Here is a 26,265-nt window from a genome sequence, read left to right as displayed (position 1 = left end):
TAAGCACAGATCCGGGAGAGCTACCCCTTTAGTCAATTTTTGACTAACTTTTTTGATCCTTTTTGATCGTGTCTCGACACCGGTGCCGGTAGGATGCCTGGGTTTAAAGCCTGTACGGACTGTAACCGATTGATGTCGGTTACGGACCATCGCCGCCGGTGCCTTTACTGCTTGGGCCTCGATCACGACGCGGCGTCGTGCTCGGACTGCAAGGCCCTGACCTCGAAGGCTAGACGGGAGCGGTCCCGTAAGCTTCTCGAGATTCGCCACTCGCCTCCGCGCGCCTCTCGATCCCGGTCCAGGAGGAGGTCCAAGGATCGGTCGCGGAGCCGCAGCCGACATCACCATCGGTCGTCGGGATCCAAGTCTTCGGGTAAGTCGAAGCATTCCAAGGAGTCCAAGAGGCGACACCGCTCTTCAGACTCCCCTCGCCAGTCGCGCGACTCGGCCGAGGGTCAGGGTGATTCCACCCCCGCGGCTCCGGTGGAGCCGCAGGCGCCGCGCACGTCCCCATACCCTCCGGTCCCTGGGACTGATGCGACGCCGGCGGAAGTCAGTGCCTTCCTCTCGGCCATGAGGAAGCTGGCTCCGCTGTCGGCGCCCGCTGGTGCGCCTTCCGGCCCCGCGGACCCGACTGGGCTGCATTGCCTGCCGGTGGCTCCGGCCCCGGCGCCGTTGACGGCTCCGGCCTCGACGCCGCAAGCGCCCGTGGGATCCGTTCTCGAGTCCCCGTCGACGCCGGTCAACCTCGTCACGCCTCCTCCGCCGGCATCGACACCGGTACCACCGTCGACTCCGTTCGACGTCGAGCCCCGGTTCAGTCCCACTCCGGGCCCGGCGCCGGTACGACGTCAATGGACGCCGCGATCGGCGCCGCTAGAGACACATTTTGTCTACCGCCCGGCTCCGTTACTTTCTCCTCTACACCAGGAGTCGGATGATGGGGACTACTGGGAGGGATCCGAGGATCCTATGGCCGCTCAGGCCCAACTGTCCCAGGACTGGGCAGATGAACTGGGGGAGGCCAGTGGCCTGGATACCTCGCCAGACACTGGATTCATCTCTCCTCCGACTGTGGCTTCGGAGGAGGGTGCTGCTTTCTCTGTGGTGCTGCGCAAGGCGGCCGCAGCCCTTGGGCTCGAGCTACCTGCCGTGGCTGTGAGGACGAACGTCCTCACTGAGGTGCTTCAGTCTGCAGCAAGCTCCACTGAGCCTCTGCTGCCATTAAATGAGGCCCTCACTGACGTTCTACAGGGCACCTGGTCCAAGCCCTCCACAGTTCCTCCTGTGGACAGGAACGTCGCCAGGCGCCACCGCCCTGCTCCGGGCGACCCCAGTTTTCTGTCCCAACACCCTACCCCTGAGAGCCTGGTTATCCAGGCCTCCACCTCCCAATCCTCTTTCCCGACCGCCCCGCCGGACCGGGATTCCAAGAGACTAGAGCAGTTTGGCAAGAAGCTGTTCTCCTCCCTTAGTTTGGGCCTGCGGTCTTTGAACACCGCTTGTCTCTTGGACCGTTATTCCCACTCTCTGTGGGATGCGGTGGAGGACACGCTGCCCCTGTGTCCGGAGGAGGTTCGGACACGACTTACCCAGGCTCTGGCCGATGGGAGGGATGCCGCGCGACATGCTATACGATGTGGGCTTGACACCACGGACTCGCTGGGTAGGGCGATTTCTACCTCAGTAGCGCTTAGACGTCACGCCTGGCTGCGGTCCACGTCATTTTCGGGTGATGTCCAGAGCTCTCTCATGGACATGCCCTTTGATGGCACTCGCCTTTTTGGCGAGAAAGCGGACAGTGCGCTGAATCGCTTTAAGGACTCCCGGGCTACGGCCAAGTCCTTGGGCCTCTCGGCCCCGCGGTCGCAAACTTCCGCCTTTCGCCCCTTTTGTGGCCAAGGAAGGGGTGCCTCCTCACGTGCGCCTAGCCACCAGCCGCAGAATCAACCTGCGCGCGGTCGCGGACGTGGTTTCCGCCGAGGCGGTTCTGGAGGACGACTAGGTCAGCCCACATCCACCCCGGCAGCATCCGCCTCAAAACCTTCCTAGTCCGAGCTTTCAGGCCCATTCCACGCCAGTGGGCGGCAGAGTTCGCCATCACCTGCTCCACTGGCGGTCCATCACATCGGACAGGTGGGTGCTGCAAATCGTCTGAAGGGGCTACTCCCTCCCCTTCGAGACGACCGCTCCAGCCATGCCACCGCAGCACCACCGTATCTCGGGAGATCATTTGAATCTTCTCCACGAGGAAGTTTCGGCCCTCTTAGCCAAGGGGGCCGTCGAGCGCGTTCCGAGCCCAGAAGTAGGTCGTGGTTGTTATTCCCACTACTTTCTGGTTCCCAAGAAGGGCAAAGGGGGCCTACGCCCTATCTTGGACCTCCGGAACGTCAATACCTTCCTCCGGAAGGAAAGGTTCAAGATGTTAACTTTGGCTCAGGTTCTAGCTGCCCTAGACCCCGGAGACTGGATGGTAGCGTTGGACTTGCAGGACGCATATTTCCACATCCCTGTCCTGCCGGCCCAACGGCGTTACCTGCGGTTCACGGTGGGCCCAGAGCACTTTCAGTTTACCGTGCTCCCCTTCGGCCTCACCAGTGCCCCTCGGGTGTTCACGAAAGTGATGGCGGTGGTCGCAGCTCATCTGCGCAGATCAGGGGTTCCAGTCTTCCCCTATCTCGACGACTGGTTGTTGAAGGCGGGCTCGCCCCAGGCAGTCGTCTCCCACCTCCAGACTACGGCGGATCTCCTGCATTTGCTGGGATTTTCCATCAACGTGCCGAAGTCGCACCTGAGCCCCTCTCAAAAGCTCCTCTTCATCGGAGCGGTTCTCGATTCGGCGCAGTTCCGGGTCCATCCACCAGAACAGCGGGTCCGGGATATACAGGCCCTGATTCCCATCTTTCGGCCTCTATCCTGGGTCTCGGTCAGGCTAGTGTTGCGGCTTCTGGGGCTGATGGCCTCCTGCATCCTACTAGTGCATCACGCCAGGCGGCGCATGCGGGCTCTGCAGTGGGACCTGAAGTTTCAGTGGGCCCAGCATCACGGCAACCTGTCCGACCATGTCTTGATCTCGGAGTGCACTGCACAGCAGTTGCAGTGGTGGCTCACAGACCGCGATTGGGTCAAGGGCAAGAGCCTCTCCCTTCCCCAGCCGGAGCATGTCGTAGTGACGGATGCGTCCCTCCTGGGATGGGGTGGCCATTTGGGAGAGGCGGAGATCAGAGGCCTCTGGTCTCCGGCGGAGTCTCGTCTCCACATCAACCTGTTGGAGTTGAGAGCGATCCGACTTGCACTGAAAGCCTTCCTTCCCTCTGTCAGGGGAAGTGTCGTGCAGGTGTTCACGGACAACACCACCGCCATGTGGTATTGCAACAAACAGGGCGGGGTGGGGTCGTGGACCCTTTGTCAGGAGGTTCTGGGACATGGCTGGAACACCAGGGCGTAACCCTGGTGGTTCAACATCTGGCGGGCTCTCTGAACGCCAGAGCAGACTAACTCAGCCGCCGGTGCATGATGGATCACGAATGGCGTCTGAACTCCGAAGTGGCGCAAGGTCTCTTTCAGCAGTGGGGAGAGCCTTGGTTAGATCTATTCGCCACCGAAGAGAACGCGCAATGTCAGCAGTTCTGCGCGTTGGAATTTCCAAAGCGGCACTCGCTCGGCGACGCTTTTCGTCACGAGTGGAGTTGCGGACTGTTGTACGCCTTTCCGCCTATACCACTTCTGCCCAGAGTGCTGAAGAAGATCAGGCACGACCGGGCCCAAGTTATCTTGGTGGCTCCGGATTGGGCACGAAGGTACTGGTATCCCGAGCTACTCAGTATGCTGACCGATCCTCCGATACGTCTGCCCCTTCGGGAGGATCTTCTGTCGCAGCAGCAGGGGACGGTCCTCCACCCGAACCTGTCCAGCCTCCACCTCCATGCGTGGAGATTGAGCGGCGGCAGTTGATGCCATTTGACTTGCCTCCTGAAGTCTGTGATATCATTCTGGCAGCCAGGCGTCCCTCCACAAAGACGGTATACGCCTGCCGGTGGAACAAATTTGTGGCATGGTGCACAGCAAAGGCTGTGGATCCCCGTTCCGCCCCTCTTTCTGAGGTTCTCCTCTTTCTTCTTTCTTTGGCCCGGCAGGGCTCTGCCCTGGGCACTCTGAAAGGTTATCTTGCTGCCATCTCTGCCTTCTTGCGGCTTCCTGATCAGCCTTCTCTTTTCAAGTCCCCTGTAGTTACACGCTTTCTAAAAGGCATTACTCACACATTCCCTCCTGTCCCTTTTGTAATGCCTCAGTGGGACTTGAATCTTGTCTTGACATTCCTGATGTGCGCTCCCTTCGAGCCTCTTCACAATTGTCCTCTTCGTCTTCTGACTCTTAAGACTGCTTTTCTGGTAGCCATCACCTCGGCTAGACGGGTGAGTGAGCTCCAGGCTTTATCTTCAAAGCCTCCTTTTCTGTCTGTTCATCCGGACAAGGTTGTCCTTCGGCCTCGTCCCTCCTTTCTTCCGAAAGTGGTGACTCCATTTCATCTTGGGCAGTCTGTCACCTTGCCCACCTTCTTTCCGCCTCCGCATCCTTCCAAAGAGGAAGAGAGGCTCCACCGTCTGGACCCAAAACGTGCGCTCTCCTTTTATCTGGACCGCACAAAGCAGTTCCGGGTGGACGACCAACTTTTCGTTGGATACGTGGGTGCTAAGAAGGGGAAAGCGGTGCACAAACGGACCATCTCTCGGTGGGTCGTTTTGTGCATCAAAATTTGTTACTCCTTGGCAAAAAAGGACCCTCCTGTTGGGCTGCGCGCCCACTCCACTCGGGCCACAGCGGCTACTACTGCTTTGGGACGGGGTGTCCCTTTGCAGGACATCTGTCAGGCAGCGACGTGGGCTTCGCTACACACGTTTGCCAGGCATTATTGCCTTGACAGCCAAGTCCGGAGGGATGACTTCTTTGGCCGTTCTGTCCTCCAGGACTTTCTGGTGTGATCTTGGTTCGCAGACCCACCACCGGGGATGGTATTGCTTGGGTATCTATTCTAAGGTGAGGAATCTAACTAACGTGTTTCTTTCAGATGAACAAGTTACTTACCTTCGGTAACGATGTATCTGTAAGAAACATTAGTTAGTTAGATTCCTCACCGACCCACCCATCCTCCCCGTTCTGCGAACTGACATCTAGGGTTAAGGTTATCCTTTTCAGGCCCCTAGATTTTATTTTTGGCACCAGTGTCGGTCTCTGCATGGCTCTGCGTTCCTGGTGCGGAAAGCTATGTACAAGAACTGACGTCAGCGAGCGAGGGCGGCGTCTAAGTACTCCGACGAAGTCATTCCAGCGCACGACGCCGACGACTGACGCGGAGCCGCAGACGACGCCTAGCGACGCGCAAGGGGTATTGCTGACGAAAAATCTTCCGGATCCAGTCTGACGCCTGGGGATATTCTAAGGTGAGGAATCTAACTAACTAATGTTTCTTACAGATACATCGTTACCGAAGGTAAGTAACTTGTTCTTCAGGCAAGGCAGTCCTAATCCGCACAAACATGACAGCCATGTATTGTATTCAAAAACAAGGCGGCACACACTCTCCACAGCTCTCTCAGCTAGCACAGAGCATATGGAGATGGGCCATCCCCCAGAAAATATTTCTCCTAGCTCAGCATGTCCCAGGAGTCCAAAACACTATGGCAGATCTGCTCAGCAGACAAACGCAACAAATCCACGAGTGGGAACTCTACCCACAAGTTCTACACCCGTACTTTCAGATGTGGGGGCATCCACAGATGGACCTCTTCGCCACCCACGAAAACATCAAATGCCCAAGCTTTGCCGCCAGATATCCACACCCATTGTCCAAAGGAAATGCGATATGGATGAACTGGTCAGGCAGATTTGCGTACGCTTTTCCGCCTCTCCCACTCATTCCACTAGTGGTGCTCAAACTACAGCAACACTCCCTCACACTAATTCTAGTAGCTCCAACTTGGGCCAGACAACCGTGGTACACCACACTGATGGAACCATCTGTAGTACCGCACCAAAAATTACGCCTCTCTCCACACCTCTTAACCCAGAACCATGGAGAGATCAGACACCCGGACTCAGCTCAGCTCAAACTTGCGATCTGGATCCTGAAATCCTAGAATTCGGTTATCTAAATCTTCCCCCTGACAGTATGAACGTCATCAAGGAAGCTAGGCGACCCACCACTAGAACGTGCTACGCCGCCAAGTGGAAAGGTTTTGTTTTGTCACAGCAACACCATCAATTCCCTAGGCGTCTCCATCCAACACATCATAGGCTACTTACTCCACCTACAAAGGTGTAATCTAGCATATACGTCCATTCGCCTCCACCTCGCAGCTATAGCAGCTTACCTACAAAACAGGCAACATCTATCACTCTTTAGAGTACCTGCCATTAAAGCCTTCATGGAAGGCCTTAAAAGAATAATTCCCCCCAGAGTTCCACCCTCACCTGTGTGGAACCTAAATATCGTTCTCACCAGACTAATGGGGCCTCCCTTTGAACCACTGCACAAATGTGAACTACAATTTTTAACATGGAAAACCGCTTTTCTCGTAGCCATCACTTCCCTCAGAAGGGTCGGTGAGATACAAGCATTTACCATTCAAGACCCCTTTCTACAAATGCACCATAACAAAGTTGTTCTCCGTACCAACCCAAAATTCCTCCCTAAAGTCATTTCTCCCTTTCACCTAAACCAATCGGTAGAACTACCAGTATTCTTCTCGCAACCACAAACCGTTGCAGAAAGAGCTCTCCACACACTAGATGTCAAACGAGCCTTACTCTACTACATCGAGAGACCACAACCTTTCCGTAAGACCAAACAACTGTTTGTCTCTTTCTCTCCACCACACAAGGGCAACCCCATCTCCAAGTCGGGGATAGCTAGGTGGATTGTCAAATGCATTCAGATTTGCTACTACAAAGCAAAACAAACACTATCTGTTCCCCCTAAAGCCCATTCTACATGTAAAATAGGGGCTTCAATGGCTTTTCTAGGAAACATCCCATTAGATGATATCTGCAAAGCAGCTACATGGTCAACACCGCACACTTTCACTAAATACTATTGTATAGCTGTGCAAACTAAGCAACAAGCTAGTGTGGGCCAGGCTGTACTCAAAACATTATTTCAAACCACTGATACAGCTCCGGGTGATCGCCGCTAAGGGTACTGCTATATAATCTATGCACAAGTGTGTAATCTGCAGCTCATATGCCTCAAACGGAATATACTACTTACCAGTATGCATCTGTTCTTGGCATGTAGAGCTGCAGATCTACCCATGCCCACCGGCCTCCCCGTCTACCTTTATCTGTTCCAGTTTATCTTATTTAGATAACACACACATGGGCATCTTCACTGTTTATTACTACGCTCCATCATTTCCCTGCTGGCGAAAAACAATCTGAAGATGGAGCCGAAGCCCATGCGCAATACGATCCAAAGGAGGAGTCACCGACCTCGTGACTTCCAAAGACTTTCCAAGAAGAAAAATCACTGCAAACATCCGGGCCCAACACCAGATGGCGATCTATGCACAAGTGTGTAGATCTGCAGCTCTACATGCCAAGAACAGATGCATACTGGTAAGTAGCATATTCCTTCTCAGAATGAGATGCTTTATATAAATACTTTTGCAATATGCAATTGACTTGTGTAGAAAGTTACAAGTGGTTGCAAGAGGCAACACAATTTTAAACACAATCATGCATTGAGTTCAATGGAAGTTTCAAGTTATTTGCAACAGATTACTTTTAGGATTACTTTTGGGATTCCAGGACTGGATCCTAGATTCAGTCCTGGGTCAGTACTCGGAAACAAGTGCTAAAAGTCGACTTAGTTACTGTTATGATTTTTAGACAATATTTTGCTCTTTTAAATGTTGACACTTCGAAAATATTTCATAGAAAACAGTCAATGATTCCCTATGGAAGAAAATTTGGATACTGGTAAGTACTGTTGTGATTATTTTTCAGGGTCAGTGCTGGGCACCAAGATCCAGCACTGGGAGCTCACCTAATAGCAGGTGAGTATTTTCGTTTCCGTTACTCGGCTGATTTTTGGTGAATATTTTAAGTTTTGAAAAGTCCACACTTAGATGAAATTTCAGGAAAAGCCAGTCAGTGTTACCCTATGGAGAAAATTGAGTTATCGGCTTTCAGGTAAGTACTCAACTGGCAAATTTAAGGTTCTGGGCACAGACTCAGGGGTCTCCCAGGGTCAGTAGGTACAGTTGTTACACCCTCAGCGGCACAGGGGCAGCCGGGTGCAGAGTGAGTTAGGCCCAATGTTATTCAATGGGAGGCAGGGGGGCCTTGGTTGGTGGCTGCTGACTAGCAGGCCACTCGGCTGTGGGAGCTGGGCTCCTGGTCAATTGCTCAGGGCAAATGGGGAAGTAGATCGGTGCAAAGATTACACTGCCAGGGCCACTCGGGCGGCTGGGTGCAGGGTGCTTTTGAGCCTTTGGGCGCTCAATTGATTTCAATGGGAAGGCTCCGGTTTAGAAAAAGACTGCAAGCTCGGGGACGAAGATTCTTCAGGTGCGACCACCACTTTGAGAGGTATGTTGGGTACTTGGAGGATAGGTAGGTACCCAGGAGTTGGGCACTGGGGGCCGTCGGGTGCAGGGGTGCCTTTTGGTGTCGGGAAATCTTACCCTCTGTTGATCGCGGTTGGGGGGGGGGTACCTGGTTCTGAGGCTGCAGGCGTCGTCCGGAGTGTCGTGGGAAGTCCTTGGGTGCCGGACTCGGGGTCACAGTCGCCGTGGGGTCGTCTTTGTACACTACGGCACAGGCCAGGCTTGGCGGGTGCAGTGTGTAGGGTTCGCAGTTCCGGCCTGATGCCAGGGATTAGAAGCTGATTTCGAGTAGAGCTCATGGGAGTCCCAGGTGCTTAGAGCCAAAAGGTAGCCAGGTCCTCCGGGGTTTGTGAGGTTGCTGGCCACAAGAGAGGCCGGGTTGGAGCAGGAGCAGGTTCGAGGGTCGACAGGCCGGTAGGGCTGGGGCCAAAGCAGTTGGTGTCTTCCTCTTCTTAGCAGCTGCAGGGCAGGTCTTCTTTCTTCTTGCTCTTCTTTGTATTCTGGAATCTGGGGAAGGAAGGTTCAGGGTGCCCCTAAATACTAGATTTAGGGGCGTTACAGATAGGTGAAGGGCAGGGACCAATGGGTCCCTGTCCTGGGGTGGGTACACCCCCTATCCTGCCTCTCTCCTGTGGGAGGGGGGCAGTAGCGTAGTATTGATAGGGTAGGGTTTCCCATCTTCAAGATGGCGAGAGCCCGGAGATGTGCTTCACCTCGCCTCCCCCACCTGAGGGGTGGGGTTGGCAGGCTGGCACATCCCCTGTCCTTATTTGGGGTTTCCGGCCAAGCTTCCCGCCTGAGTGGGGGGTTGCAGTTGCCTGGGGAAGCTCACAGAGGTGGCATGCCTTTCAAGCTTCCCCCTGCCCATCCTGGGGGAGGAGATTTAGCACCTCGCCCAGGATGTGCATTGTTGCAGGCCCAGGAGAGCAGGGTCTCTCCCACCCAGGGGTCCAGCAACATGTCTGCTGTGTGACAGCCTAGGCAGCCTCAGAGCAGACGTGGATTGTAGGTTAGGTTTAAGGGGGCATCTCTAAGGTGCCCTCTGGGGTGCTTGGTACATTAAATCCCACACTGGCATCAGTGTGGGTTTAATGTGTTGAGAAGTTTGATACCAAACTTCTCAGTCTCCAGTGTTGCCATTATGGTGCTGTGGAGTTCGTGTTTGACGAGCTCTCAGCACCATGTACTCTTAAATGGCAGCACTGCACTTACAGTGCTCAGGAATGGACCTGGATACTGTAGGGGCACAGGGCTCCTGCTCCTGTGCCCACACCATTGGCATAAGGCACCCCGCTAGAGGGGTGGCTGATGTATGCCATGGCAGTGTAGGTGATGGGCATGGCACACAGGGATGTGTGCCATGTCGACTTTGTTTTGTCTTGCACCCAGACACCCAGCCTGCAAAGGCAGTGTGTGTGTGTAAGGGTACAGGGCCTCTAAGGGTGGCACAATGAGTGCTGCAGCCCTTAGAGGCCTTCCCTAGTCACAAGGCCCTGGGTACCTAGGGTACCATTTACCAGGGGCTGACATGTGGCCAGGGTTTGCCAATTGGGGTTTTGTGTGTTTTAGGGAAGGAACATAGGCCCTGGGTATCTGATTGGCAGGAGTCCAGGGCACACTCAGTCAAAGTACATTCAGCAATTCAGCAAAAAGTGGGGGCATACAATGCAAGAAAGATGGCACTTTCTCACACCCTGCCACCTTCCAGAGGTTGGTGAACCATGTCCTGGCTGGGCTGGAGTCCTTTAGTGCAGCTTATCTTGATGATATTGCTGTCTTTAGCTCCACCTGGCAGGATCACCTGATTCACTTTGGGAAGGTTTTAGAGGCTCTGCAAAATGCATGTCGCACTATCAAGGCATCCAAATGCCAGGTAGGGCAGGGCACTGTGGTGTACTTGGGCCACCTTGTAGGTGGAGGCTAGGTACAACCCTTACAACTCAAGATCCAGGCCATCCTGGTCTGGGTAGCTCCAACAACCCAGATCCAAGTCAGGGCATTCCTTGGCTTGACTGGATATTACAGGAGGTTTGTGAAGGGATATGGGTCCATTGTGACCTCCCTCACAGAATTCCCCTCCAAGAAGTTGCCCAAGAAGGTTAACTGGACAGTTAGTAGCCAAAAGGCTTTTGACCCCCTGAAAGAAGCAATGTGCTCAGCACCAATTCTAAGAGCTCCAGATTATGCCAAGCAGTTCATAGTGCAGACTGATGCCTCTGAGCTAGGGATAGGAGCGGTCCTATCCCAGACCAATGATGAAGGCCAAGACCAACCTGTTGCTTTTATAAGCAGGAGCCTACTCCCCAGAGAGCAGCGTTGGAGTGCCATTGAGAGGGAGGCCTTTGCTGTGGTTTGGTCCCTGAGGAAGTTGAGGCCATACTTGTTTGGTACTCACTTCCTGCTTCAAACTGACCACAGACCTCTCAGATGGCTAATGCAGATGAAAGGGGAAAATCCAAAACTACTAAGGTGGTCCATCTCCCTACAGGGAATGGACTTTGAAGTGGAACACAGACCAGGGACTGCCCATGCCAATGCAGATGGACTTTCCAGGTTCTTCCACTTAGACAATAAAGACTCCATAGGGCAAGGTTAGTCTCATCACCTTTCGTTTGGGGGGGTTGTGTGAGAAAGTGCCATCTTTCTTGCATGGTATACCCCCACTTTTTGCTGAATGTACTTTGACTGAGTGTGCTCTGGACTCCTGCCAATCAGGTGCCCAGGGCCTATGTTCCTTCCCTAAACCAAAACCTCCAACTCAAATTGGCAAACCCTGGCCACATGTCAGCCCCTGCTAAATGGTACCCTAGGTACCCAGGGCCTTGTGACCAGGGAAGGCCTCTAAGGGCTGCAGCACTCATTATGCCACCCTTAGAGGCCCTGTTCCCTAACACACACACACTGCCCTAGCATACATCAGCCACCCCTCTAGCTGGGTGCCCTATGCCAGTTGTGTGGGCACAGGAGCATGAGCCTTGAGGGTGTAACGACTGTACCTACCTGACCCTGGGAGACCCCTGAGTCTGTGCCCAGAACCTTAACTTTGCCAGTCGAGTACTTACCTTAAAGATGATATCTCAATGTTCGAGGCATATGAGCTGCAGATTACACACTTTTGCATAGATCGCCATCTGGTGTTGGGCCCGGATGTTTGCAGTTTGTTTTTCCTCTTGGAAAGTTTTAGGAAGTCACGAGGTCCGTGACTCCTCCCTTGGTTCGTATTGCGCATGGGCTTCGGCTCCATCCACAGATTGTTTTTTTCCGCCATCGAGCTCGGATGTAATACTTCGCTCTCCGGTTCCGAACATTTCCAGTTCGACGATCGAAGCGTAATCCTCGCTCATCGCGGTATTGTTCAGATCTCCTCAGTCACCTTTTCCTCGACACATCTTTGATTCCAGTCGTCGACGGCGGCCTTCGGGCCTATCCAAGCTCCGGTCCCGGTGCCCTTGATGTGGGTCCAAATTCCCCCACACCAATCTTCATGAGGTGTGCAACCTCTGCCTCTCCCCTGAACACGAGGCTCGAGACTGTCCCGCCTGCAAGTCTTTTAGATCGAAAAAGACTATTCAAGATCGAAGGACCAGACGAAACATGGCGCACTCCTCGACCTCCGTTCCAGTCGACATCTTCGGGGACGACGTCGAAGCTCCGGGACACCAGCACACCGAAGAGGACCTCGTCAGTGCTTCCGAAGCCGACGACTCGGATGTGGAGGACATCACCCCGGCGCAGAGGGTCGTGAGTACTATACCCCCTCCCACACCCGCGCCGACACCCAAAAAGGCTTCAGTCACGCCTTCGCCTCCGGGCCTAGGCAAGACCAAAGACACTGCTTCAAACACCCCACCTTCGGGCCCGTTGAAGAAGCCTAATAAGCTTTCCGGCGGCTCGGGCTCCAGCCTGCCAGCGGTGCCGATAAACACACTTCGGCACCGAAAAAGAGACCGGCCTCTACCTCGACACCGAGCTCCGCACCAAAGTCCTCGGTGTCGAAACCCAGCTTTTCGGTACCTACCAAACTTCATAAGGCCCTCGGCACCGACACTCCCGCGCCGAAGCCTACCTCGGCACCGACCAAAAAATCTGAGGTTCCAAAAAAGCACAGCACGGACATGCCTAAAAAGTCATCGGCCCCGAAACCTTCGGTGCCGACGGAACAAACATTATCTCAGGAACTGTTTACACCGGATCCCTTGCAAAAGACACTTACCAAGGATCCAAAAACTGGACATTTGGCACTCATCTAAAAATAGACATTTGGACAAACCGGCTCCGCCTCCACCTCCAAAGAGGAAAGACTGTGCTACCTCCCCTTTCAGAGTGCCTTCCCCACCTCCTCCACCCCCTTCGCCTTCTCCACCCATGCCTCATCGCTCTCCGACCCCATCTCCAGACCATGATGATCAGGGGGACCCATACTACGATCCAGGGGATATGCCACAAGACCCCACCTCTACAGGATCCCCAGGCCCATGGGACAATTATAATAATCCAGACATTCCAGATGTCCCACAAGATGACCTTTATCCATCCAGGCCATCTCCACCAGAAGACTCATTAGGTTTTCACCACCTACTTCAGAGGGCGGCACATTATCACGGGGTAGAGCTACACACTGACCCGGTAGAGGAAGATTTCCTCCTCGACACCTTTGATACCGCACATAGGTCTACTTCCATACTACCTATGCTCAAAGGGGTAATAAAACATGCGCCAGAGGTTTTTAAAGACCCAGTCAGGGCTAGGGTCATTAACCCATGCATAGAGAAAGTATAAAGCTGCCCCCACAGATCCTGCCTATATCAAAGGGCCAGCACCACTAGATTCCCTAGTGGTCTCCACTGCACGGAAGAGGTCAAACTCCCAGGCGTCAGGCGAAGCACCACCACCTGACAAAGAGTCAAAGCTACTGGACGCATCAGGAAAGCGCACTGCGTCACAGGCAGCCAATATATGGCGTATTGCCAACACTCAAGCGCTATTGGCCAGATACGACAGAGCGCATTATGATGAACTAGAAACCATCATGCACCACCTCTCGGAAAAATACAAAAATAGGGCCAATGAATTAATTCAAGAGGGTAAGACCATAACTAACACCTCTATACGCTGTGCCTTAGACGCAGCAGACACAGCCTCCAGGGCCATTAACACTAGCGTCCTCCTCCGTCGCCATGCTTGGCTGAGGTACAGGCCTCCATATTTTCATCACCCATTTGATCAAGAACATCTATTCGGCCCAAAGGTAGATGAGGCCCTCGAGAAGGACACAGATACGGCGAAATCTATGGGAGCCCTGCAGTCACACCCTCCTAGGCGCTCCTTTCGCCGCTCTTCCTTTCGGGGCACAGCCAGAGGCTACTCCTCAGATAGCGCGTCCACTTCCTACAAATCCCCTGCTCAATCCACCTTCACAAGGGGTTATCAAAGAGGCGGCTATAGAGGCAATAACAATGAAGGCAGAGGCAAAATAAATACCGCCCGCTCTGCCACACCGCCTACCCAATGACTTCCCCCTGCTCCCTCCAGACCATCCCACTCCGGTTGGGGGCAGGCTACAAAATTTCCTTCACGTCTGGGAGATCATCACCTCAGACAAATGGGTGACCCAAATTATTCGTTCAGGGTACTGCCTAGAATTGACATCTACCCCCCCAAACATTCCACCCAGGCAACGCCCAATGTCACAAGAACATTCCACGTTACTAAAACAGGAGGTAATCTCCCTCCTACAAAAACATGCGATAGAACAAGTCCCCGCCAGTCAACAAAATCTAGGGGTCTACTCCCTATATTTTCTGATAACAAAAAGAGACGAGACTCTACGACCTATTTTAGATCTCCGGCCTCTAAACACATACATACATTCGGACCATTTTCACATGGTAACACTTCAGCAGGTACTTCCGCTCCTCTCCCAGAACGACTTCCTCACCACACTGGACTTGAAAGACGCATACTTTCACATTCCGGTACACCATGCTCACAGAAAGTACCTCAGATTTGTAGTGGACCGGCAACACTACCAGTTCAAGGTGCTCCCATTCAGGGTCACAACAGCACCAAGGGTATTCACCAAGTGCCTAGCGGTAGTGGCGGCACACCTCAGAAGACAGCACATTCACGTCTTCCCATATTTGGACGACTAGCTAATAAAAGCCACGTCCTACAACCAATGTGTACATCACACCGCCACTACCATCCAACTACTTCACCAGCTAGGTTTCACGGTGAACCACCAAAAGTCCCAGCTAATACCATCCCACACAAAGCAATACCTCGGTGCCACCATAGACACCTAAAAAGCCATAGCCTACCACAATCCTGCCAGGATTGCAAGCATTCAGGCTTTGCGTCAAAGATTCATACCTCAACACTCTCTCCCAGCAAGAGTGTTTATGCAACTAATAGGGATGATGGTCTCTTGCATTTTCATAGTGCCTCATGCAAGACTCCAGATGCGTCCACTCCAAGAGTGCTTAGCGCGCCAATGGAACCAGGCCCAGGGGCAACTGACAGATCTGGTGTTGGTAGACGGTCGCACCCATCGCTCTCTGCAGAGGTCGACCGTTCCGGGACCCGGTTCCACAAATAATCCTAACAGATGCATCGCTCTCCGGCTGGGGAGCTCATCTACTACACCTCACAGTGCAGGGCACATGGACGCCACAACAAAAGTTACTCCACATCAACCATCTGGAGTTACTGGCAATCTTTCTAGCCCTCCAATCCTTTCAGACACAGATTTTAGACAAGGCAGTCCTTATTCGCACAGACAACATGACGGCCATGTACCACATTCAAAAACAAGGCGGCACACACTCTCCACAGCTCTCTCAACTAGCACAGAGCATATGGAGATGGTCAATTCCACACAAAACCTTTCTCCTAGCCCAACATGTCCCAGGAGTCCAAAACACCATGGCAGATCTGCTCAGCAGACAGACGCAGCAGATCCACGAGTGGGAACTTCACCCGCAGGTCTTCACCCGTTCTTTCAGATGTGGGGGCATCCACACATAGACCTCTTTGCCACCCACGAAAACAAAAAATGACCAAGCTTCGCCGCCAGATACCCACACCCATTGTCCAAAGGCAATGCGATATGGATGAACTGGTCACGCAAATTTGCGTACGCCTTTCCACCTCTCCCACTAATTCCATTAGTAGTGCGAAAGCTACAACAGCACTCCCTCACACTGATTCTAGTAGCTCCAACATGGGCCAGACAACCGTGGTACACCACGCTGCTGGAACTCTCGGTAGTGCCACACCAAAAGTTACACCTCTCACCATGCCTCCTAACCCAGAACCATGGAGAGATCAGACACCCGGACCCAGCTCAGCTCAACCTTGCGATCTGGCTCCTGAGATCCTAGAATTCGGATACCTTAACCTTCCCCCCCGACTGTATGAACGTCATCAGAGAAGCTAGACGCCCTACTACTAGAGCCTGCTACGCTGCAAAGTGGAAAAGATTTGTTGTTTATTGCCATAACAACACAATCAACCCTCTAGACGCATCTATACAGCACATCATATGCTACTTACTCCATCTACAAAGGTGTAACCTAGCATATGCATCCATTCGGCTACACCTCGCAGCAATTTCCGATTACCTACAAAACAGACAGCACCTATCAGTTTTCAGAGTGCCTGCCATTAAAGCCTTCATGGAAGGCCTCAAACGAATAATTCCCCCCTGAGTACCATCCTCACCTGTGTGGAACTTAAATATAGTTCTCACAAGGCTAATGGGACCGCCTTTCGAACCTTTGCATAAATGTGAACTGCAATTTCTCACATGGAAAACAGCTTTCCTTGTAGCCATCACTTCCCTTAGAAGGGTCAGTGAGATACAAGCACTTACTATACAAGAACCTTTTGTCCAAATGCACCCGAACAAGGTTGTCCTCCGTACCAACCCAAAATTCCTACCCAAAGTCATTTCCCCCTTTCATCTAAACCAATCGGTAGGATTACCGTTTTTTTTCTCGCAACCTCAAACTGTTGCAGAAAGGGCTCTACACACACTGGATGTTAAAAGGGCCTTACTTTACTATATCCAGAGAACACAACCTTTCAGAAAGACAAAACAACTGTTTGTCTCTTTCTCTCCACCACATAAAGGCAACCCCATCTCTAAATCAGGGATAGCTAGGTGGATTGTAAAATGCATACAGATTTGCTACCACAAGGCAAAACGCACGCTATCTGTTCCCCCTAAAGCCCACTCTACACGAAAGATAAGGGCTTCTATGGCTTTTCTAGGGAACAGCCCATTAGATGATATCTGCAAAGCAGCTACATGGTCAACACCGCACACTTTCACTAAACATTACTGTGTAGCTGTGCAAACCAAGCAACAAGCTAGTGTGGGCCAGGCTGTACTAAAAACACTTTTTCAAACCACTGCAACAGATACCGGTGGTCGCCGCTAGGGTTGGAAACTGCTATATAGTCTATGCAAAAGTGTGTAATCTGCAGCTCATATGCCTCGAACGGAATATGCTACTTACCAGTATGCATCTGTTCTTGGCATGTAGAGCTGCAGATCTACACACGCCTCCCCGGCTACCTGTATCTGTTCCAGTCTATCTTATTTAGATACAACACACATGGGTTTCTTCACTATTATTACTACTCTCCATCTTTCCCTGGTGGCGAAAAACAATCTGAGGATGGAGCCGAAGCCCATGCGCAATACGGACCAAAGTAGGAGTCACCGACCTCGTGACTTCTAAAGACTTTCCAAGAGGAGAAATAAACTGCAAACATCCGGGCCCAACACCAGATGGCGATCTATGCAAAAGTGTGTAGATCTGCAGCTCTACATGCCAAGAACAGATGCATACTGGTAAGTAGCATATTCCTTTCTCCATAGGGTAACATTGACTGGTTTCTTCTGAAATTTCTTCTAAGTGTGGAGTTTTCAAAACTTAAAATTTTCACCAAAAATCAGCCGAGTAATGAAAACGAAAATACTCACCTGCTATTAGGTGAGCTCCCAGTGCTGGATCTTGGTGCCCAGCACTGACCCTGAAAAATATTCACAACCGTTCTTACCAGTAACCCAAGTTTCTTCCATAGGAAATCATTGACTGTTTTTCTGTGAAATTTCTTTTAAGTGTCGATTTTTGCACACTTTAAATATTCTTTAAAAATCGTATAAATTGTAAAAACGTAATTACTTACCTGTTTTTGATAAAGGTCCCAGTACTGAGTCTAGGCACCCAGTACTGGATTACAAAAGTAATGAGAACATACTATACCTGCAACTTGAATTTTCTTCCATTGGGAATTATTGACTGTTTTCTATGAAATTTCTTCTCTCAACTTTTAAAATAGCAAAATAAAAATCCTAGTAGTAACTAAGTCGACTTTTGTCACTTGTTCCTAAGAACTGTCCAAGGACTGAATCTAGGATCCAGTCCTGGAATTACAAAAGTAATCCTGAGAGTAATCTATTGCAAATAATCTGAAACTTCCATTGAACTCAATGCATTATTGTGTTTAAAATTGTGTTGCCTATTGCAACAACTTGTAAATATCTACAAAAGCCAATTGCATATTGCAAAAGTATGTTCGAGGCATATGAGCTGCAGATTGTACACTTAGCATAGATCGCCATCTGGTGTTGGGCCCGGATGTTTGCAGTTTGTTTTTCTTCTTGGACAGTCTTTGGAAGTCACGAGTTTGGTGACTCCTCCTTCGGTCCGTACTGCGCATGGGCTTCGGCTCCATCCTCAGATTGTTTTTTTCCGCCATCGGGCTCGGATGTGATACTTCGTGCTCCGGCTTCGAACTTCTACGGTTCCAGCCTCGACGGAAAATCCTCGATTCTTCGAGTTCCTTCATCATCTTCATCTCTCGAAGCGGCACTTTCTCCATCCCGCATCCGGCACCGAAAACCGCAAAATCCAGCTCGACTCCGAAACCACCGGTGCCGAAGCCTGGACACTCGGTGCCGACCAAACACAAACACAAATCTGTCGGCACCGATGCTCCGGCGCCGAAACATCATTCGACGCCGAAACACCCGGAGACCTCAAAAAAGCATGGCGCACACAGACCATCGAAACCCCCGGTTCCGAAATCACCGGTGCCGACAGACGACTCGACACCATTGGCTCTGTTTACACCAGACCCTTTACAAAAGACTTTGTCCAAAGATCCAAAGACTGGGCTTTTGACTTTAACTACCAAGAAAAGACGCCTTGATGCTCCGGCTCCTCCTCCTCCACCCAAAAGGAAGGACTCTGCTACTTCTCCCCTCAGAGTGCCCTCCCCACTGCCGCCTCCCCTACCCCCTCCACCTCCTCCACCACCTCCACCTCACAGGTCTCCGCCACCTGTGCCTCACTACGATCCGACCCCATCCCTAGATCCGGATGATGGGGATCCGGACAATTACCCGGCGGACGCCCCAATGGATCCCACTCCACCAGGGACCCCAGATCCATGGGAGGATTACAATAACCCTGATATACCCAATGTACCTCAGGACGACTTATACCCATCAAGACCGTCTCCTCCAGAGGACTCCTTAGGGTTTCACCATTTAGTGCAGAGAGCAGCACACTACCATGGGGTGGACATGCACAGTGAACCAGTAGAAGAAGACTTCCTACTGGATACATTTGATATACAAGACAAATCCACTTCCATTTTACCCATGCTTAAGGGTGTCACCAAGCACGCTACAGAGGTGTTCAAAGACCCTGTCAGAGCCAGAGTACTGAACCCTAGAATAGAGAAGAAGTATAAGGCGGCACCCACAGACCCTGCTTACATCAAGGGCCCTGCTCCCCTAGATTCCCTAGTTGTCTCCACAGCTAGAAAGCGGGCTAACTCCCAATCCTCAGGAGATGCCCCACCGCCAGACAAAGAATCTAAACTTCTGGACGCGTCTGGTAAACGCACCGCCTCCCAAGCTGCAAACATGTGGCGCATTGCAAACACACAAGCACTGCTTGCGCGATATGATAGAGCACACTATGACGAACTAGAGGCTCTTATGCAGCACCTTCCAGAAAAATACAAGCACAAGGCTCATGACCTGATACAGGAGGGTAAACTAATTACAAACACCTCCATTAAGTGTGCCCTCGATGCAGCCGACACTGCTTCTAGGGCCATAAATACCAGTGTCCTGCTTCGTCGCCACGCCTGGCTCAGGATCTCAGGTTTCAAGCCTGAAGTCCAGGCATCCATACTCAATCACCCCTTTGACCAGGAAACACTCTTTGGGCCAAAGGTAGACGAAGCGCTCGAAAAGATGAAGAAAGACACAGACACAGCAAAGTCTATGGGGGCACTCCAAACACAAGCCTCCAAACGTTCCTTTCGACGCTCGTCCTTTCGTGGCACAGGCAGAGGCTCCTCCACCGATAACGCCTCTACCTCCTACAAGTCCCCTCCTCAAAATACCTTTTCAAAGGGCAATCAGAGAGGTGGTTACAGGGGTAACAACAATAAGGGCAGGGGCAAAACCAACAACACCCGTTCTGCCACCCCCCCCCGCACAATGACTCCCCTCCGCTCCCCCCAGACCATTCCACTCCGGTCGGGGGCAGACTACAAAACTTTATCCACGTATGGGAGTCCATAACATCGGACAAATGGGTAACCCAAATCATTCGGTCAGGGTACTGTCTCGAACTAACATCTACCCCACCCAATATCCCACCAAGGCACCGTCCAATGTCTCAAGAACATTCCACACTGCTCAAACAAGAGGTACTCTCACTCCTCCAAAAACACGCTATAGAGCAGGTCCCCGTCAATCAACAAAATCTAGGGGTCTACTCCCTATATTTCTTAATACCAAAGAAAGACGGGACCCTCAGACCCATTCTCGACCTCCGGCCTCTAAATGCCTACATACACTCAGACCATTTTCACATGGTCACCCTACAGCAAGTCCTCCCACTCTGCCAGGGAGACTTTCTCACAACCTTGGATCTGAAAGACGCATTCTTTCACATTCCAATACACCCCTCTCACAGGAAATACCTCAGGTTCGTGGTGGACGGGCAACATTACCAATTCACGGTTCTCCCCTTCGGGGTCACCACCGCACCGCGGGTGTTTACCAAATGCCTAGCAGTAGTAGCAGCACACCTCAGACGTCAACACATTCACGTCTTCCCTTACCTGGACGACTGGCTGATAAAAGCCGCGTCCTACGACCAATGTGTGCAGCATACAAACAGCACCATCCAACTGCTCCACCAGCTAGGCTTCACGGTGAACTACCAAAAGTCCCACCTCATACCATCTCACACAAAGCAATATCTCGGGGCCACTATAGACACCTCCAAGGGTATTGCCTATCCAAACTCAGCCAGAATCACAAGCATTCAAGCCTTACGCAAAACATTCCTTCCTCAACACTCTCTTCCAGCAAGAGTGTTTATGAAGCTCATAGGAATGATGGCGTCTTGCATCTTCATAGTGCCCCATGCAAGACTCCACATGCGTCCACTTCAAGAGTGCCTAGCACAACAGTGGAACCAGGCCCAGGGTCAGCTGACGGATCTGGTGTTGGTGGACGGCCGCACACATCACTCTCTGCAGTGGTGGAACACCACAAACCTTTCCAAAGGGCGGCCGTTCCTGGACCCGGTTCCTCAGGTGATTCTAACAGCGGACGCATCGCTCTCCGGCTGGGGAGCGCACCTCCTACACCTCACCATGCAAGGTCTATTGACGCCACAGCAAAAATCGCTCCACATCAACCACCTGGAGCTCTTGGCGATCTTTCTAGCCCTAAAATCTTTCCAAAAACAGATTTCGGGCAAAGCAGTCCTCATTCGCACAGACAATATGACTGCGATGTATTATATACAAAAACAGGGGGGGGACACACTCTCCCCAGCTCTCCCGCTTAGCCCAGAGCATATGGAGATGGGCAATTCCCCAAAACATCTTTCTCCTGGCACAGCACGTTCCAGGCGTACAAAACACCATGGCAGATCTGCTCAGCAGACAAACACAACAACTACACGAATGGGAACTGCACCCACAAGTTCTTCACCCATTCTTCCAACAGTGGGGGCATCCTCAGATAGACCTCTTCGCCACCCACGAAAACAAAAAATGCCCAAGCTTCGCCGCCAGATACCCACACCCATTGTCCAAGGGCAATGCGATATGGATGAACTGGTCAGGCAGATTTGCATACGCCTTTCCACCTCTCCCACTAATTCCATTAGTGGTCAGGAAGCTACAACAGCACTCCCTCACACTCATTCTGGTAGCGCCGACGTGGGCCAGGCAGCCGTGGTACACCACGCTACTACAACTGTCAGTGGTACCACATCAAAAATTGCATCTATCCCCATGCCTCCTAACCCAGAACCATGGAGAAATCAGGCACCCGGACCCAGCTCAGCTCAACCTGGCGATCTGGCTCCTGAAATCCTAGAATTCGGATACCTTAACCTTCCCCCTGATTGCATGAACATCATCATGGAAGCCAGACGTCCTACCACTAGAGCATGCTATGCCGCAAAGTGGAAAAGATTTGTAATTTACTGCCGTAACAATACAATCAACCCTCTAGATGCATCCATACAGCACATAATATGCTATCTGCTCCATCTTCACAGGTGTAACCTGGCATATTCATCCATACGCCTACACCTAGCAGCGATCGCTGCCTATCTACAAAACAGGCAGCATTTATCACTCTTCAGAGTGCCCGCTATTAAAGCCTTCATGGAAGGCCTTAAACGAGTAATTCCTCCCAGGGCACCACCTTCCCCTGTATGGAATCTAAATTTGGTTCTTACACGTCTAATGGGTCCGCCCTTCGAACCAATGCACAAATGTGAGCTACAGTTTCTCACCTGGAAAACAGCTTTCCTTGTAGCTATCACTTCCCTTAGAAGGGTTGGTGAAATACAAGCGTTCACCATACAGGAACCCTACATACAAATGCATCACAGCAAGGTCATACTTCGCACAAATCCGAAGTTTCTGCCCAAAGTCATTTCCCCCTTCCACCTCAATCAATCAGTGGAATTACCTGTCTTCTTTTCGCAACCCCAATCTGTTGCAGAAAGGGCCTTACACACGCTTGATGTAAAAAGGGCGTTACTATACTACATACAAAGAACGCAACCCTTCAGGAAGACTAAACAATTGTTCGTTTCCTTCTCTCCACCACATAAAGGCAACCCCATTTCAAAATCAGGGATAGCTAGGTGGATTGTAAAATGCATACAAATTTGCTATCAAAAGGCAAAGAGAACATTATCTGTTCCCCCTAAAGCCCACTCTACAAGAAAGTTAGGGGCTTCTATGGCTTTTCTAGGGAATATACCCTTAGATGACATCTGCAAGGCAGCAACATGGTCTACACCGCACACCTTCACAAAACACTACTGTGTAGATGTGCATTCCAAGCAGCAAGCTAGGGTGGGCCAGGCTGTACTAAAGACACTTTTTCAAACAGCTGCAACGGATACCGGTGGTCGCCGCTAGGGTTGGGTACTGCTATATAATCTATGCTAAGTGTACAATCTGCAGCTCATATGCCTCGAACGGAATATGCTACTTACCAGTATGCATCTGTTCTTGGCATGTAGAGCTGCAGAGTTGTACACGCCCACCCGCCTCCCCGGCTACCTGTATCCGTTCCAGTACATCTTATTTAGATACAACACATGGGTTTCTCACTGTTATTACTACGCTCCATCATTTCCCTGTTGGCGAAAAACAATCTGAGGATGGAGCCGAAGCCCATGCGCAGTACGGACCGAAGGAGGAGTCACCAAACTCGTGACTTCCAAAGACTGTCCAAGAAGAAAAACAAACTGCAAACATCCGGGCCCAACACCAGATGGCGATCTATGCTAAGTGTACAACTCTGCAGCTCTACATGCCAAGAACAGATGCATACTGGTAAGTAGCATATTCCTTACCTAACGCATCTCATTCTGAGAAAGTATATTTTAATACCTATTGTTGGTTCTAAAATAAAACAAGCATATATTTTTTTATATATAAACCATTGGCCTTGAGTTCAGTTATTGAGTGTGTGAAACCATTTGCTGACTGTGTACAACAAAATGCTTTACACTGTCCTTTGATACTGCCTTACTGCTCGACCAAGCTACCACTTTAGAGAGTAAGGTTATATCTAACTTTAGCCTCTGCCAAACCTCTGGGGACTGTGGACTCTACACACTGTACCTATTTGGGAACAGTGTATACAGAGCCACTTTCTTACAGGCCGCCCTACCTGTCCCCATGACACATCCCCTGTTGGGATCTTGTTTTGTTCCAAGCTGGTGGGGTTCTCTCGCAGCCCTCCTCCCCTCTGGGTATGGCAAGGGTATCTATTCTACATTAAGGAAACTGCGGCTAGTAGTCTCCATCAGATGTACAAGTTACTTACTTTCTTTAACGATGTATCTGGTAGAGACGATTGTAGCCGCAGATTCCTGCACCACCCTTCCTCCCCGTTCTGCAAGGACCTTCAACTTGGTCTTCTGCACTCGCCTCCCTTCGGGTGGCATATGACTTCTGCGGGTGCTCTTTCTCTTCCTCCCTGGCAGGATGCTTTGTTCTGTTGATTTTTTCCACTCCTTCCTTTCTGGTAATTGGACGGTAGGTTCATGTGTACTTTTGCATCCCTGCACCCTGGTTCTTCCAGTGTGGGACTTACTCATACTCTTCTCCCTTTTTTCATTGCTTGGGGTTTCTGACTCCTCTGCAATCCTCTGGGCTGGGGTCTCTTGGCTGTGCCTCAGCCCTTAGCTCTTACAGTGGATACGACACACCTTGATAGTGTTGTTTTGGGGTGATTTGTCGTTACTCATCTGTTCCGGACTTGTTGCCCTTCACTGTTATAGATTGTGGTTACATATAGATTGTGGTTACAGGCTTTCTGTCATCTGCCACAACATTTTTCACGTGTTTTCTCTGCCTCCAGGGAGGATATTGCCTTCGCTTTGCAGGGTTGCTTCTTAGAGCTGTGCTCTGCTCTTTCCTTTCCATGACTTTCAGTAACGCAGTGCTGTTCCTCACCATTCGTTTCTTCCCTTTCTGTTTCAATGATTTTTTTTGCCGCACACTGTTCCCATACTCTCACAGTTTTGTTTGTGATGGCTCGCGTGGTACCGCCCCCGGCGTGCAGAGATGCTGTAGCAAAAGATTTGCCCGGATCCAGTCTCACGCCTGTGGATAATTCTACATTAAGGAATCTGCAACTAGAATCGTCTCTACCAGATACATCGTTACCGAAGGTAAGTAACTTGTACGACATCACTACCCTTGGCATGGTGGTCTAGCCCCATGCCAAATAGCAAGTTAGGCCCCCTGACCCTGTCGGTAATGGTAGGGTTACTCAAACTGTGAGTAACCTCTGTGGGTAAGCTGGGACTTGCCCTAACTAAGTTAGAATTTGCAGAGGTAGGCACCTGAACCCATAGCAAATGTCCTTGCCAGTAAAATAATGCAATGTAACTTATCAGAAGCTACCAAAGTGATTGCAGTATTAGTATTCTGCAAATTAGTGGCCATCACTTCTAACTGTTTTTTGTGTTGCCTAGGAAACCTGGTGGACCCATCGCATCTGAACCTTCACAACAAACTAATGAAGACTCCGGCTCTGAAAATTAACACACCTACTGTAACTCCTCCATCATGAACACTGCAAAGTCCATATTCTGACAGTTGTGCAGCTAAAACCTTTAAAGACTGTTAGAAGTTTTAAATATTTTTATTAGTAATTTGATGTTTTGAAGAACATTGTGTTTGTCCAACACCCCTGTTTTTTTTGTTTTTGTTTGATTTTGTAAACCAAAGCGTCTTTTCCTGTTTGTTTGTGCAGTACTGAAAAAAATACAGAACTTTAAAGTGTTAATTGTTGTACATGCAGGAAAACAAAGGTATTTTATGTTGCAAAGCTTATTCCTATGCTACTTGCTGTAGATGTAAGTGCGCAAGTCACGAAGTAATGGTACCAAACATTCAAATTATGGTTTTTTTAATATCAAACTGCATACCTTGTATGCATTTACCCATCCCGAAACACTGACACTTTACATTGTTATGTAGTTTGTGTGGCATCAGAGTAGCTTCTAATTTTATTTCTTCTTTTTAGTTTTCTAAGAGTTCAAGTAATTTTTTATAGCAGTGTTTTTAATCCCATATCATGTGTACTCATTGTGTATTTGTGAGTTATTTTTTATAAAGAATTTTTTGCGTTTTGCAAAATTGTTGTACTGTGCAGGTTTAGACTGAAGTGTAAATAGATGTTTTACAACAAAACTATTGTTTTAGATCATTTAGTCTGTGATTACTTGTGTGACTGTAGTAATTGGGTACACTTCTTGACACAGAAGTAAGTTTGAGACTTCATTGGTAACGTAGTGGTGGTGATTCTTTCGATTCATTTATTTAAACATTGGTTCCCTTTTGAACAATGATGAAAGCTGCAAAATCTAAAATTGCACAGCATGGCATACAGAGCTTTTATTGTGGAGTAAGAAGTAAGTATTGCCATAGGTTTACAGTTGTACTGGTTAAAAATGGAGGGCATTCTAGTTAACACTCTTTGCTTTGGTTATTTCAACTCCTTAATATTCCAATGCTCTGGTTATTTACTAACCTCCAACAGTGACCTTTAAATAACCCTCCTTAC

General features: G+C 50.5%; 1 protein-coding gene across 5 annotated transcripts in view; it reads left to right on the top strand.

Moving 5' to 3' along the window:
* The window catches only part of PSIP1 (PC4 and SRSF1 interacting protein 1), a 543,316-nt gene extending 517,424 nt beyond the window's left edge, over positions 1–25,892 (top strand). For all 5 annotated transcript variants that reach the window (XM_085633866.1, XM_085633873.1, XM_085633883.1 and 2 more), the window contains one exon: positions 25,172–25,892. In XM_085633866.1, coding sequence (XP_085489992.1) covers positions 25,172–25,241 — 70 coding nt within the window. In that variant the 3' untranslated portion in view covers positions 25,242–25,892. The remainder of the gene's footprint in view (positions 1–25,171) is intronic.
* The last annotated feature ends 373 nt before the right edge of the window (positions 25,893–26,265 follow it).

This window comes from Triturus cristatus, chromosome 2_1 (assembly GCF_964204655.1).
Source record: "Triturus cristatus chromosome 2_1, aTriCri1.1, whole genome shotgun sequence".
Lineage (NCBI taxonomy): Eukaryota > Metazoa > Chordata > Amphibia > Caudata > Salamandridae > Triturus > Triturus cristatus.
The sequence above is the reverse complement of the archived record's forward strand: the minus strand, read 5'-3'. Positions and strand labels throughout refer to the sequence as shown.